Source organism: Neovison vison, chromosome 6 (assembly GCF_020171115.1).
Source record: "Neovison vison isolate M4711 chromosome 6, ASM_NN_V1, whole genome shotgun sequence".
Classification (NCBI taxonomy): domain Eukaryota; kingdom Metazoa; phylum Chordata; class Mammalia; order Carnivora; family Mustelidae; genus Neogale; species Neogale vison.
The window spans coordinates 102,307,336-102,324,385 of NC_058096.1; the positions used below are offsets into that span (position 1 = coordinate 102,307,336).

The following is a 17,050-nucleotide window of genomic DNA, read 5'->3' on the forward strand; positions in this document are numbered from 1 at the left end:
GGTGGTTGGGACACGGTCGTTGGTCTTCTCCTTCTCCTTCCTCTCCCTAGCTTGTCGGCCTTAAGCTCCTCTTCCTCACCTTCTTTCCCAATAAGTATGTTGTACAGTGCCTGGCACATAATATTTTTAATAATGTTATCAAATAATAATGATAAAAATAGTTCTGTGTATAGGCTGCCTACTATGTGCAGGGACTTTCCATGCATGACTTGCTTAATGTTCATGGATACTTTATAATGGAAGTTTGATATGAATATACTCATTATAAAAATGGCCAAACTGAGGCTCAAGATGGCTATAATTTGCTTGATATCACACAAAATAGCATATGGCATAGATAAGATTCAAACCCACATCCCACTCATTCCAGAGTCCCTATTCTTGCCTCTTCACACCTTTGTTCTCCACCAGTTTTCCTTTTCTAGCCCACACCCCTCTTCATCACCCCACACATTGGTGGTTCTTAACTACAAATTTACATTTTCTGGGAAACTTTAAAATTACCGATGCCCAGAACCCTCCACAATCACCCTAGAAGGTCAGATTTAATGGTCTGTAGTGGGACCCAGTTACCAGCATCTTTCGAAGTTCCCCCTCCCCCACCACCCCATGATCCTAATGTGCTGTCAAGCCTGAGAAAGACTGCTATCCATCAACTTTGAACAATAACAAGTTTGAACCCTTTTCATTTTAATACTTGCTCTAGGTTTACTGAATAGATAGGGAGGCAATTAAATACTGAAAGAGCAAGTGTATTTCCCCCTGAGTAAGCCGCATGATAAATCCCCCACAGCCTCTCTAGCTAACTGTTGTCCATAAATTGGACACTCTGAGCACAGGGGAGCCTGGCATTGCTGTAACTAAAATGGGGAGAGTCTCACAGTGGTTCAGCTTAAGGAAACGAGGCCCTTTCAAATGAAAATTTGAGATTTCGATCTGAAAGAGAATCAAACCATTTTGTAGCATTCATTTCTCCACCTAAATTAATACTTTCATTTTAGAAGCAAAATCTAGCAGAAATACAGTAATTTGCTAAAATTAAGGCATCATCTTTCCCATTTGTGGCTGCTCCGCTCTGTGTCTCTGATGCCTTCAGCTGTGCTCCTTCTCAATGAAAGCGCTGATGCCTCAGGCCTGAGTGTTCACTGATTCCAAAACCACTTTCAGATCTTCACATCTGCTAAGAACCATCTAAGACTTTTTTCCCCTTTGTATAAGCAAAATCTGACCATCCATGCCCTAGGAAAATACAATTTGCCACACCAGAGCGGGTAAGGGCTAGGATCCTGCCACTGGCATGAAGTTGGACATGAAAAGGGAAGTCAACACATGTCCACAAAAGGAAGGGGTATTAATCTGCAAAGAAAATGTGCTGTTTTCTGATTATTACAGTAATCAGTTTATACCCAGAAGTAAAACTTTGATTGCTAATGTGTCACTTCTTAATCACAAATATTATCCTTGATTATAAAATTATAAGCATTTTGGAATGAAAAACTAACCAATGAGCAGCTGGAGGTTTGTTTGTTTTTTTCTTTTTTTAATCTTTCTAATAGAGGCTCCCAGGGCACTGACGTGAACCCATTATCTCCACAAAAGGGCCTCCTTGCCACTGTGTGCAAAGGGAGGTAACACAGTACCATGGAATGAGCTTAGGCCTTAGAGACATACAGGAGTAGGTAGAATCACCATTTCCATCACTTACTAGCTGTGTGCCTTTACATGTTTCCTGATTTCTCTGACCCTCATGTTTAAAAAAAAAAAATTAAACCAACTTACAAAGTTTTGGAAATGTATATAAAGCACCAATTAGGGTAAAGACAGATGTCACAAGTGATTGCTTTTGGTAGAATAAAAGGATGGAGTTACATTTTCTCCCTTATTAGAAAGACTATGAAGAAATAAATCGCAGTCCTTCTGTCTATCAAGTTAGAAGTCAAGCCCCTCCAGCCCTCTACCATCTTCCCTCCCCTTCTCCCCCATACCTTCACTGCCTACAAACTGGGCAGACATTGCAAGTGAGGCCTGGCATGTGGCAGGAAGCTGCTTACAAGGTAGAACTCAGGGTGACTATAGGCTGTGATATAAAAGATGCCTTATGCTACCAGCAAATGTGAGAAGGAAGTAAAAATCTAACTTAAAGCAAGCATTGGACATTAAAGTATGTCTGACAGAAGTCACTGGAAAAGTGTTCAGGTGCCAGGCAAAGTTTATCCATGTTTATATTATAGTTTGCCTAAAGCTGTTCTATTTAAGGCATAAACGCTAACAAATAGATTGTATGATAGATTTGGAAAAGATTTTTCAGGTTAAGGAACCAACAGACGATCCCCTCTGATAGACACCTTCCTGGTTCTTAGTAACTGGGTCTGTGTTTCCTCTCCGCTCTCTCTGCAGCGTGTGGACGGAAAAGTCTCAGTGCACCTTGGTGAATGCGTCCATCACAGAAACCTTTAATTGCTCCTTCAGCTGTGGTCCGGACTGCTGGAAACTCTCTCAGTACCCCTGCCTCCAGGTGTATGTTAACCTGACTTCTTCTGGTGAAAAGCTCCTTCTCTACCACACAGAAGAGACCATGAAAATCAATCAGAAGGTAGGGTGTGGCATTAGCACACTGCATTTCAGTCACCCCCACAGAGCACCCAAACTCAGCCCATCTCCCTCTGAACTTCCCCTGTGCCAGCATGTCAAAGGAAAATACCATTAGAAAGCAGGCCCTGCTTCACCCATTCACAGAACTATTTGACTCTTGCCTGGGAGACATTTATCTCCTGTGCATGTTGCAGACAAATCATTCCCTCCTTTCATGGTACTGCAGATTTATCCTTTACTTTCATCTAGAAGCGTAAACACCCTATCATTCATATACAAATAGACTGAGTCTTTCAAAGCAAATGTGCAGCTTAGCCCAAGTCATACAAGCCAAAAACAAACCAACAAGCAAACAAATATTCATTGTATACCTGAGAGCACCAGAGTAAACCTGTATTTTCCTTTCCCATAGTCACTGTCACTTAGTTCTGTGGTCTTGGGGATGTAACTTAATCTCTCTGAGCTTCAGCTTCCTTTTCTCCTAACATCTTTGCAAGGTCATTCTGAGGATCAGGACTGTGTATGTAAGGTGTGGAGCAGACCACAGTGCCTGGCACAGGTCATGGTCATAGTGTGTGTGTGTCTGTGTTTCTTTTCTTTTTTTTTTTTTTTTAAAGATTTTATTTATTTACTTGACAGAGAGAGATCACAAGTAGGCAGAGAGGCAGGCAGAGAGAGAGAGGAGGAAGCAGGCTCCCCGCTGAGCAGAGAGCCCGATGCGGGACTCCCTCCCAGGACCCCGAGATCATGACCTGAGCCGAAGGCAGTGGCCCAACCCACTGTGCCACCCAGGCGCCCCTGTGTTTCTTTTTTTATATAAGTTATATTCATAGAGACTGAATTTTCCAGCACTGATATATTCAAATCCACTGGGTGGATGCTCAACTAATGTGTATGTATGAAAGCTGTACACAACACTTGCATTTATAAGGTCTGGGATCACCAGTAAGTGCCAACAGAACCTACCTGCCATTATCAGTTTTAAGTTAAATATATTGAGCTTTCGGTTCATGGTAGCAATTTAGATATGCCAAGAGAACCTGACGCTACTCTCCAGTAGGACAACTGGCTCTCATTACTAAGATACAACTCTCATGAGCCCCACTCTTTCTTGGAAAAATGAATTTGCACCACAATTATCAGCACCTAAATGATACATATTATATGTATTGAGAAAATGCCATGCTTTGGAAATTAGATGATAGAGCATAAGATTTGCTTTGTCATATATTGACACAAAATAAGAAAATCCACCTTGCCTTTTGGTTACGATAACTTAAAAGAATCTTTGAAGGTATCTCTGAGGACTGAACGTAATGAATATTTCAGAGACTGTCATTTGAAAATGTCTGCTCTGATTTCCTTCCGTTTGTGGCAGCCACGTATAATACCGATCCTAACCCTGTTCTGCAAATATATAAAGCTTAGCTCTCCCACAAGTGTTTGTTTTTCAAGATCTTCCCTCAAGTCAGATCTTTAAATCAAAGCTGACCTGTAATGGTGAATGCCTATAAAACTCTCAGATCTCCTTGGAACTGGAAATTGACCAAAGTTGAAAAGGCATCCAAAAGTAGAACAAATTTCCATTTCCTCATTTTGACATTTTATTACACAGCCCTGTGAATGCATTATTTAGGCTATAAACAGGGAGTGAACCTACCACAGAAAGGCTCAGTTAAAAATTTAGGACCAGTATCTGTTTGCTGTCAGCACGATACTAGGTCATTGTTTGGTTTATTTGCCCTCTGACCTTATTTTTAACTGTGAATTATAACACACATACAGAAACATGCAAGAAAGGAAAGAGGGTGCAGTACAAGCATTTATTACAGAGATCACCATGAGAATAGAGAAATAAAATATTTCCTGCACCACAAAAATACCCCTCATACCCCTAAAATAACTATAGGCTTTGTATCCTGCCAAATATAACAACTATACAGCAATTACCTTTTTTTTGTATTTTTCTTTGCAGTGTTTTCAGCTAAGCATATATCCTTAGACATTATTTAATTTTGCCTGGTTTTTAAACATTATGTAAATAGAATTATACAGAGTATTTCCCTTCATGTCTGGCTTCTTTCACATAACATGGTTGTTAGAGCCATTCCACTTGGTGGTAGCTCATTCATTTTCATTATTGTATCTTATCCCATTATATGAATGTGCCAGTTTATTTATTCATGCTACTTTTGATGGACATTTTGAGTCATGTATAGTTTGGGGCTTCTGCAAATAATTCTTCCATGAATACTCTCATACAAAGGCTCTTGGTACACAAGCACACACACTTCTGTTGGGTAAAACCTGGAAATGAAATCTCTAGATCACAGGGTACACCTATCTGAAAGTTTAGTAGATAACACCAAATGTTTCTCCAAACTCCCACCAACCCTGAAGATACAAGAGTTTTTATTGTTTCAGATCCTTACCAACACTTGGTAACATCTGTAATTTTAATTTTAGCTAATGTAGTGATATTTCCTTGGGATTCTGATCACTAATGTTGCCAACCGCCTTTTCATTTATTTATTGACCATCTGGATATCCTCTTTTTTTTTTTCCCAATTTATTTATTTTCAGAAAAACAGTATTCATTATTAAAAAAAAAAGATTTTATTTATTTATTTGACAGAGGGAAAAATCACAAGTAGGCAGAACAGTAGGCAGAGAGAGGGGGGAAGCAGGCTCCCTGCTGAGAAGAGAACCCAGATGCTGGGCTGGATCCCAGAACCCTGAGATCATGACTTGAGCCAAAGGCAGAGGCTTAACCCACTGAGCCACCCAGGAGCCCCTGGATATCCTCTTTTATACAATCTCTGTTCCATTCCCTTGTTCATTTTTCTATCAGATTGTTTCTTCTTCATGTTCATTATAGGAATTTTTATATATAGATATGAACTTCTGTTGGTTTTATGTGTTGCAAATATTTTCTCTCATTCTATGGCCTTTTCACTCCCTTAATGATGTCTTCGAAAGAAAGAACTTTCTAATTTCAATATTGTCAAATTTTGTCAATCTGTTTTTGCTGTTGTGGAGGTGGTGGTGGTTGTTTTGATGTTTGGGTTTTGGGGAGGGTTTTTGTTGTTGGTTTTTTGGGGGGGGTTATCTTTTTGTTTGGTTGGTTGGTTTGGTTTGGTTTTCTGGTATTTTGTTCTCCTGTTTAAAAGGTCTTTACTTGTCCTGAGTTCACAAAGTCACTCTCCTAAATTATCTTCTAGAAACATTATTATTTCTCCTTCCACATTTAGAATACGATCTCTTCACATTTAGAATATATTTAGAGTAGAATTGATTTTTACACAGGAGTCTGGCTGCTGGGTTTCTCTTTTTTTCTCATGTGGACAGCCATTTGCCCAAGTCCACTTATGAAAAGACAACACTTTCCTCAGTGGATTATTTTTATAATCCCATCCATCCCCCTTTTTTCCTTGGAAGTTACCGGTTGCATTACTATTCTTGTAGGGGTTAGCCTAGATATTACAACTTGCAATCTTGACTACTTAAGGACATTAAATAAAACATCTTCACTCCTACTTATTATCGTTCCAACTTACATATATTTCCATTTTATTCTATAGACATGCTAAGTTTATGCAGACATTATTACTTGAAGAATACATTCACTGGACATAAAATTCTAACTTGGCTAGTATTTTGTTCCTGCACCTCAGAAATATTCCATTGTTTTCTGGTGAGCATTACTACTGTTTAAAAATTGGCTCTCAGGGGATGCCTGGATGGCTCAATCAGTTAAGTTGCTGCATCCAGCTCAGGTCATGATCCCAGGGTCCTGGAACTGAGTTCCGCATCAGGCTCCTTGCTTGGCAGGGAGCCTGCTTCTGTCTCCACCTCTGCCTGCCACTCTGTCTGCTTGTGAGTTCTCTACCTCTCTGATAAATAAATAAATAAATAGATAGATAAATGAAATCTTTAAAGAAAAATAAAAATTGGCTCTCAGTCTAATTGCTGCTTCTTTGAAGGTAATCTTGGTTTATTTAAAAGATGAGTTGATTTGGTTTTCCACAGTTTAACTGTTATATGGCAGAGTACGCCTTTACCTATTTGTCTGCTTAGCATTCCCTAAGCTTCCTTCACTGTTTCTTGATACTCTTCAACAATTTTGGAAAGTTCTCAGTCAATATTTCATCAAATATATCTCTGCCCCAATTCACTTCTGTTTCTCCTTTTTGCACTCCAACTGGCCATATGCTAAGCTTTCTCTTTGTATCTCCTGTGTACTTACTTTCTCTCTTTTTAATCTGTCTGTGCTTCATTCTGTATTCTCACCCATCTTCTAATTTGTAATTCATTCCTCAGCTCTGACAAATCTACTGTTAAACCCACCATTGCATTCTTAATTTCTCCTATTATATTGTTCATTTTGAGACTATCCATTGGAGTCTGTTTTGCCATTTCTGGTTTTCTGAAATATCCTCATTTTTATCTTTTAAGTCCTTCAACATAAAAAATAAAATTAGAGTTATTTTAAAGTTTATCTTGAGGACTTCAATATCCAGAGCTGCTATGTGCCTATGCTATTTGATTTTCTTCTCCTGCTTTTTTTCATGTCTTGTAATATCTGGTAATTTTTCATCAGGGATCATATTTGCAAAATCATTTATAAGAATAATTTTAAGCCTAGGGTGACATCATCATGTCATCTTTTCCAAAACATATTTCCATTTGCTTCTGCCAGGCTCCTGGATGCATGGGCCATACATGATCACCTCATTCTCACTTCATAAACTTGAGATATACAAGTCTGAACTCAAGTCCCTTTGAGGATATGTCTACTTCAGGTTGCCATTTTTCCTAGGATGCAGTCCTTAGGGTACCAACACAAAGTGAATGGAAGGTCATCAGACCCCCTACCTGATAGGCCTTCGGTGATGGGTCCTGCACCCAGCTCTGCAAGGCTGTCCCAAATGCCATTCAGTACTCTCAGCCCCCTTCTAGAATCAGCATATACTCTCAAGGAAAAGGTAACACCAGAGGTGGCTCGCATTCCTGGCCTGAATCTCTTCACACCTGGATAGTTGTCCTCTGCCTTTAAGCAGAAATATATGTAATTAGTCAATCAGAGAAAGACAACAATCATATGGTTTCACTCATATGCAGAACATAAGAAACAGCGCCGAGGATCCTAGGGGAAGAGAGGAAAAACTGAATGTGAAGTCATCAGAGAGGGAGAAAAACCGTGAGAGACTCTTAACTATAGGAAGCAAACTGAGGGTTCCCAGAGGGGAGGTGGGTGGGAGGGTGGGGTAATTGAGTGATGGCCATTAAGGAGGGCACATGAGGCAATGAGCATTGGGTGTTATACACAACTGACGGATTGTTGAACGCTACATCTAAAACTAGTGATAGCTATAGGTTGACTAACTGAATTTAAATTTAAAAAAAGAAAAAGAAAAAAGAAATATATATATTGAAAATTCAGTTACCTCTATATTTGAAGTTTATTAAACCATAATTTTCATGCAATATGAGGAATATATAGAATATTCCTGGGGAAAACATAAAAACAATCTCTATGTGGATCTTTCTTTCCTATTATCCTCTCCCTAGCTCACTAAAAATAATAGTCTTCCCCAGAGTTACCAAGAAGTGGGCAGAATTTTACTGACACACATAAGGCTTACTGACCCTGTTTAACCTGAGAAAACAGGATGCAAAGAGTATCAGTCAAGCTGTATGTATCTTTGTAGAAAATAGCCAAAAGAATTTTATTTTTAAATTTTCACACTCTCTCGTATACTTTCTTTTTTAGCCTTTAAACCCAGTGCCCACCTTCTTGTCAACATTACAGTTGGAGCTGCTTAAGCTGATTAGCTAGCATACTCTTGTAGAGCTATTGGCTGACTGTTCCAGGAAGCTGCAAGTGGGCTCCAGGGCCCCTACCTCTCAGGGCCACAAGGCCATCAGAGGAATCATGAACAGTGGCTATTATTAATTCACTATGGTTGTGAAATTCTTCAACGCTGATCTCCTTTTGGGAGTTTAAAACCTATTCTGCCTACCAGGGATTCTCTAAACATGACTATCCAGTATGGAGGGGAGGGAGTTGGGGGGATGGGTGAGCCTAGTGGTGGGTATTAAGGAGGGCACATATTGCATGGAGCACTGGGTGTGGTGCATAGACAATGAATCTTGGAACATAAAAAAAAGAGAATGGAGTTTTCTAAAAACAAGAAAATATATCCTTTCAAGGGATTCTGAACCCAATTAGAGTGAGGGGGGGCAGGAGGAGGGGGTGTTTCTCACACCATCAAGCAATTCTCCAAAACCAGCTGGGTGTCCTACAATTCTATTCAAATCTGATGCTATCTACCCAAAGATAGCATTAGATTGTATAAACTGAGAGTTCTGTCCCACAAGACTACCCCCACCTGAGTTCAGAGACCAGTCACAAGCCCTGCTTATCAGAGCTTCCAACAATGCCCTACTTAAGCTCAATTAATTTGCTAGAGTAGAGCACAAACTGAGACACTTTTTTTTTTTTTAAAGATTTTGTTTATTTATTTGACAGACAGAGATCACAAGTAGGCTGAGAGGCAGAGAGAGAGAGAGGAGGAAGCAGGCTCCCTACTGAGCAGAGAGCCTGATGTGGGGCTCGATCCCAGGACTCTGGGATCATGACCCGAGCCGAAGGCAGAGGCTTTAACCCACTGAGCCACCCAGGTGCCCCTCAGAGACACGTTTTGATTATTAGAGTCCCAGCTTACTTTAAAATGACAGAACTCAGCCAGATGGAAGAGCCATATAGGGTTAAGTAAAAGGAAGGGCACAGAGCTCTCTTCAAGCATGCCACTCTCCCCAAATCTCCCTGTATTCACCAACCTGGAAACTCTCCCAACCCTGTCCTTTGGGGTTTTATGGAGGTTACCATATATAGGCATGATTGATTAAACCATTAGCCTTTGGCAATTGATTCAGTCTCCAGCCCTTCTAACAGGAGGTCAGGGATTAAGACTGAAAGCTCTAACCCTCTAATCACATGGGTGGTTCTCCTGGCAGCCAGCCCCATCCTTACATGTGGTACCAAGTAACCTTATTCACCTAACAAAAGACATCTTTATAGCTCTTATCACTTGGGAAATTTCAAGGGTTTTAGGTGCTCTGTTCCAGAAATAGGCACAAAGAACAAATATCACATCCATTCTTTGGTATGTGGATAGTACCATATTATATTATATTATATTTTATTGATAATTATCATGGGGAAGATAGCTATTTTTGGAAGAGAGTAAGTTCTATAAACCAGCCAATTATTTGCAACTTCAGACTCCCCACCATTGCTTTCATCACCCATTCTGAAGCCTACTGGGTTGCCTAAATGCAGAAAATATACATATCTAGACCGGGCTTTCTCAACCTCAGCATTACCAGTATTTTGGGTGAGATAATTCTGTGTTCTATGAGGGTGGGTTCTGCCTTGTACAGTGTAGGATATCTAGCAGCATCCCTGGCCTTTACCCACTAAATGTCCAGCATCATCCTCCCTTCAACTGAGACAACTAAAAATGTCTCCAGACAGTAGCCAGTGAAAGAACCACTGCTTTAGATTTTACTGAGCTTTGAGTTTGGATGCTGTGAGATTCCCAAATCCTGCAAATCTTGGAAGCACTTAATTCCTCTGCATTGCATTGGTAGGGTAAGGATAAAAGGGAAGAAATGAAAGAGAAGTTGAAAATCTAGATAAGAAATAAAAGGATCAAACATTTATCAAGTGTCTGCTATATACTGTGTCCCCAGAACTCTGGTGAGAACTTCGTAAAAATCATCTCATTTGATCCTGACTAAAACCACACTCCTAAAATTATAGTCAAATTTCATCAAGAGTTTACAGCCTGCCAGGCATTGTATTAAATATTTTACATGAACTTACTTAATTAGAGCAGCAACCCCACACACTAGGTATCATTATCATCTCCACTTTTTGCAATAATGTAACTAAGCTCAGAAAATGAAATAATTTTCCCTAAGTCACACATTCACTAACTAATTAGGTCTGAATAAAAATCTAAGTCTCTTCACCTCACCCTGCTATCTCTTAACGAGAAAAACATTAGAGCATCTCTTAAGAGGATGAAAAATCTAATTCTATGAAATATTTATCCTCAGATGGCATATTTTAGTGAACAGGTAAGAATCCATCCCATTCCATCATATCCCAATAGCTGCTTAGGATCAAAAGGCCATTGTACATGGAACAGAATTACCTGTGACCCATAAGGAAGTCAGGGTTGTGTATTAAGCATGAGTTTACACAGAATAGATATTAAACAGACAGAAGTACACCCTCAAAGAGGAGGATGGGGGGGAAACATGCCTGGAAATGTGACATATGAAATCCCCATAATTAGCACTCTAAGTTGAAGGGTATCTATTAGACATTTGCTGAAACTACCTAGGTCCTTTTAACTTCTCCTCTGTTCCAAATCAAGCAGAAATATTGTAACAAAGGTGAAAGCTCTGGGAAACACAGGAAAAAAAAAACAAAAAACATGTCTCTTGGGAGGTACCTGTGTCTCATACTGAAAGAAATGTTAGTGCATAGCAGAGTGTAAATTGTTTTCCTTTCCACTTCTAAACATTTCAAAAGGCCCCACTTGCCAAAGTCAAGTAGACACTAGAAGTTCAAACTAACAAATATAAACCAAATTTTGTGGGATTCACTTTTTTAGAAGTGATGATGAGGAACAAGAAGCCTCAAAAGGGAAAAAAAGGGACATCTGATTTCGCACTCTCACCTCTTCTGTCCATTCCGGTTACCCAAAAAACTGGAAAGTTCAAAATGCACCTGCGAACCAGAGTAACCCAAGGCTTCCAGCTGCTGATCTCTACACTCTCTGAACATGGGAATCCCATCTTCTTCTCCAGCTCAGAGCACAGACCTTAACACATCACACACCAGACAGGCTTACCAAACATGTGCACAATATTCATTGTCTGAAGATGCTAAAAAGAGTTCCATCTGACTTTAGAACAAGAATATCTCTGTTCCACATGAGCGATATTTTTGTTTTTATCTCATGATCATGATGGGCTTAGGATCCCAAGGCTACTAACAAGTGCTGAGAACAAATTTGTGGCCCACCTCTGCAAAGGATATATCTTTACTCAAAGCCTTTTTAGCTTCGCTCCTGGTCCCACTGTATCACCCCATGATTGTTTTGTAATACCTTCCTGTCTCTTTCTAATGATCTGTCTTGTATTGTTTCTGTTCTTGATAGCTGTGTCTAGCGCGCTGCTTGGCACATTAGAGACACTCAACATTGATTGGATTTCATTAAATTTCTAAACCCTCTCTGATTATAAAACCCTTCCCTTTTTATAAAAGGACAAATGAAGAACAAATTCTTCCCTTGAGATGATGCTGAGAACTAATAGCTCCTTTCCTACCATCATTTAAAAAAGAGGCTGACCTGTGAGGTTATTCAGCCAAACCATCCCCATTCCCCTGCCTCCACTTTTCCCCACATCTTTTATTTTTAGGGTGAAAGCCTGTCACTATTTGCTTCACACATGTCTAGCAAAGCATGTCCAAGCAAAGCCCAACAGGTAGTTTCTCAAAACTTTGTCCGTCATTTGAATAAAAATAACTCTATTTATGTGTAAGATTCCAGAAGTCAGGCTAAGAAAAGTTTCAGTCACTTTTTCAAAGAATTGTAGAAAAGATGCTATTGCTGCACCATCATTGCCATGGAAGGGGAACAAGAAAAGTTGCCACAAGTGGGGTTTCTTCAGCTGGGAGAGGAAAGGTCGTACCCATGGGCCAGCTCTCTGGTTTTCAATACGAAGGAGAATTTAAGGGATTTGGGAGAGCAATAAGGTGTATTAACAAAAGTCCAGATTAAGAAAAGAGATGTGAAACTAAATCTTTCATTGAATAGCTGCCTCAGAGGTTCGTAAGGTTTCTATTTCCATATGTTAAAGCACCAAGAGAAGAATGACCCGAGGTCATGGTAAAATATATACATATTTTATATATATATATGTATATATAATATATGTAAAATATTATATATTTATACTTTACATATAAAATATACTTTGATTAGTACTTAAGTGTCTTGTATATATAAAATTAGTACTCATATGCTCCCTTATGTTATCTATTATACAGAATCTAAAAGTTAAATCTTTTTTATTCCACACCTCCAACTAAAAAAATATGATTTAAAATGCCGGGATTTTTCTCTTCTCAGTCTACATTACATTCTCCAAGTAAGCATTGATAGTAAAGTTTCCATTTGTTGAAATGCATTCTGTGTGTTCTAAACCAATCACAAAATCATCCACCAAGCATGTGATAAAATCATGGTATCATTAAATCTTCACCCCAAATTCATACCAGCTTCAAGAACATACACATGACTGTAGTTGGAACCATAGAAAAAGAAGCCTACAATCCTAGTGTAGGATTCAGTCAAATGTCAAATCTCTTGCGACACAAAAGCTAGGAACATGAGTCATCGAACAGGACTGCCACTGTGAACACCACATAACTAATAATTTTGCCCTACTTAGAGGTTTCAGAGTTTAGTATATGGCACTTGGTTAAGGCTTTAGAAGATCATATGGACAATGTGATACTCCAATAATAAATATGTAAATGAAAATTTATTGAGGTTTTATGCATATTCATCATTTAATCTTCACACAAACCCTGCCAGGAAGGTTCTGTTAACCACTTTGTATAGTTAAAGAAGTTGACTCTGAGCAGCCAAGTAAATTGCCTATAGAAACACAGTAACCAGATCTACAGAACACAACTTGGGCTTATTATACTACCTCATGCATTCATAATGACAAAAGAAGGACCCATAATGACAAAAGAAGGACCAATAATAAAAGTAAATGAATGACATATGGTAGAGTCAGTCCAATAAGGTACAGAATGTGCTTTATCTGGCCATTGCACATTTGAGACCCCAAAGGCTTGAAACTTTAATAAGCAGTATTAAACCTGTATAGTAACCTTGCTAGACAGTCTCAAAAGTACTTTATATCTCATTTTACTTGGAAGAATCTTACCTGATGACAGAATTATTGTCATTTGACTGATAAACTTTCTTTAAAAAAATGTAAAAGCCAGATCAATTCACAAGAGCGTAAGAAAAGAAAAAACTCCATATTTAATGGAATTCCATTTTTATTGAGATCATTTCAATAACTTAGTACTGTTAGCCATAGAAAGTACTACTATAAACCGTTTGGGCACAAAAATATACAGAAGGCTGATGCATTTGTAATCTAAATTTGTTCTGTCTCAATTCAACCACAAATGGCTTGTCTGTGATTTTTGTAATGATTTGCTTCAGAAAACATTTTTTTAAAACTATAAAGACATGAAGCAGGTTTGAAGGAAAAAAATAATCAAGGTAGATATCTCCATCCTGCCTTACACCCTTTTGATCCAAAGACATCCAACTGGTGGAAGATTTGTTTCATGGAGTCATAGGCTAATTTTATACTAGGTTGTAACTCACTGAGAAATTCTGCTTTTTTTGGAGATAATTTCAGACCCTTAATGTTGTGCTTGCGCCAGCTCTCTTCTGTACTCGTATTTATGAGTGTACTCACATTTATTCTTAGCTGATTAAATTTGAAGGTGTCAACCAGCCCTGCTATGAGAACATTATTTTAAGCATGCTCAATCCCCATTCTTAACTAAGTAAGAATCTTCCTGCTGTTTAGAGTCAAAGAATCCAATTATTACAGTACTATAAACAAAGCTAGGTGCCTGTGTGCCCACTAATACAATCAGAGAAAAAAGTAAGCCAAACATACTCCATTAGCAGAACTCATTCCATTTCTTTTATATTTTCTACCCATGAAATCTACAGGTCTCTGGGATCCTACCCCCAAAGCTTCCATCAATGTACCTCAAAGTTCAACAATAGCCCACCTCATTTGTGTCTCCACGTACAGTTCTGAGAGTTGTGTACTGCACAACCTTTGGGGTACCAGTCACATGGTAAAAGTCATAGATATGCCAAAAAAAATTTTTAAAATCTTGCCATTTGCAATGACGTGGGTGGAACTAGAGGGTATTATGCTGACAGAAATAAGTCTATCAGAGAAAGACAATTATCACATGATCTCTGTGATATGAGGAATTTGAGAGGCAGGGTGGGGGTCATGGAGGGTAGAGAGGGAAAAAATGAAACAAAATGGTATTGAGAGGGAGACAAACCATAATCCACAAAACAAACTGAGGGTTGCTGGGGATGAGGGGGAGGGAAAGAGTGGCTGGGTAATGGACATTGGGGAGGGTATGTGCTATGGTGAGTGCTGTGAAGTGTGCAAGCCTGATGATTCATAGACCTGTGCCCTGGGGCAAATAATACATTATATATAAATAAATAGTCATAGATGAGAATATTTGTAAGCATGATTTATAAATTGGTAACAGCAGTAAGAAATGTTTTTTTTTTCAAAATAATTTTTTTAAAAATCAGTTTTGTCACTGCCCATTTGCAGATCAAGGAAAAAGGATCACAGGATTTCATCTCCTTAAAGACTGCTTTTTAAATTAGGGAAAAAATGTATTCAAAAGTATATGCAATAAATAATAAAAACTCGAAGTTCTTTCATTTCATTTGTATCTAGAAAAGAGAGGGCAGGGGAGGGGAAAAGGACAGGAAGAGGGAGCAGAGGTGAAAATATAAAGTGAGGTGAGGAATCAGGGCAAGGCAGGGAAGGAAAAGAGATACAAAGAAAGAAATTCAAGGACCTAAGTACATAGGAAGAAAGGAGAGTCATCTAGAAGAGATATAATGAGAAAGATAAGAGAGGTGAAAAGATCAAAGGAAGGATAGTGTAAATTTTCAGATGAGTGATGGTTGAAGAGTAAACTTATTTGGTTCTGTTTCATCTGTCCTTGGTTTATGGAAAAAGTTATTTTGTCACGCTAACTGGGCACAGTCAATTCATCACAGCTCTTTAACTATTCAATATCTATACAATTTCCAGGGTTCTTTTTCAGCAACTCACCACAGATTATAGCTGTTTCCTTGACTACAGTAGCAATGTGACCAAGTAGACTTGGCTGAATAAATTAAGCCAAGCTAAAAAGAGAAGAATAAACTACTTTTCCTGAGAGACCTGGTAGCTTCTGATATTACATGGACTACTATGGATAGACAAGACTGAAAGACTGACACTCTAATTAAAAGTATGTTCAATAAGGAATAATTAAAACTCACCTTATTAGCTATGGTCAAAAGAATCCACTGGAGTCATCAAATTCTAATCAACAATTAAACTATATATGGGAGAACTGTTTAGGTACATATGGGTCAGACACCTACAAACATTGTTTTTTTTTTTTTCTATTGTGTGAGGTCTTAGGGTTTCTGGAGACACGGGTTTGAATATGAAAAGAATAAATATCATGGTTATTTTACAGATCATTAAGTTGACCTCAATATCCCATCTTTTCCTAGTACAAGATATACACAGAGAAAGTATCTTCTGGTAACAGTTTATCTCATTTTCCACAGTGCTCCTATATACCTAAGTGTGGAAAAAATTTTGAAGAATCCATGTCCCTGGTGAATGTCGTCATGGAAAACTTCAGGAAGTATCAACAGTTCTCTTGCTATTCTGACCCAGAAGGAAACCAGAAGAGTGTCATCCTAACCAAACTCTACAGTTCCAATGTGCTGTTCCATTCACTGTTCTGGCCAACATGTATGATGGCTGGGGGCGTGGTAATCGTTGCCATGGTGAAACTCACACAGTACCTCTCCCTGCTCTGTGAGAGGATCCAACGGATCAATAGATAAAAGCAAAATGGATGAGATCATTTTCTTTAAAGCTCAAATACTGTTTTCTTTCATTCTTCACCAAAGAACCTTAAGTTTGTAATGTGCAGTCTGTTATGAGTTCCTTAATATATTCTTATACGTAGAGCAATAATGCAAAAGCTGTTCTATATGCAAACATGGTGTCTTTATTATTCAGGAGAAGAAATAACTGTTTTGTGTTGGTTAGTTGTTTTCATAATCTTCTTTTGATGCTGGAACTAGTACTTCCTTCTCTCGTTCTGCCAAAACAGGGCTCAGTTATTCATTTGCCAAGCTTTGTGGAGGAATGTAAACGATATCAACATGATAAATTTTGTGTTCTCAATTGTCAGATTTCTTGAAGACATTTCTGCAATATTTTTCATCATTCATTGTTTACTAAAGCTGCAGCCAAAAATATTTTTTCTTTTCTTACTCAAAACTGAGCCATGTAGCAAGTGAAGGGACCAGATTTCGTAATTAAAGGATGTTAAGCATTTTCCTTATATTTCTACCATATCACTGTAAAGAAGGGGGGAAATCCAGACAGTTATTTCTCTTTTATTATTTTCTATTCATACCTTTAGAATTTTTAACTGATTTCCAAAAATAAGGTTTTCATTAACCAATTCTATAATCTCTTCCTGTGGTTTAAATAG

General features: G+C 38.4%; 1 protein-coding gene across 1 annotated transcript in view; it reads left to right on the forward strand.

The window, feature by feature from the left end:
* KCNMB2 (potassium calcium-activated channel subfamily M regulatory beta subunit 2) overlaps positions 1–16,727 on the forward strand; it is a 239,000-nt gene extending 222,273 nt beyond the window's left edge. The window contains exons 4-5 of the mRNA XM_044251819.1: positions 2,398–2,593; positions 16,107–16,727. Coding sequence (XP_044107754.1) covers positions 2,398–2,593; positions 16,107–16,391 — 481 coding nt within the window. The 3' untranslated portion in view covers positions 16,392–16,727. The remainder of the gene's footprint in view (positions 1–2,397; positions 2,594–16,106) is intronic.
* Positions 16,728–17,050: the final 323 nt, after the last annotated feature.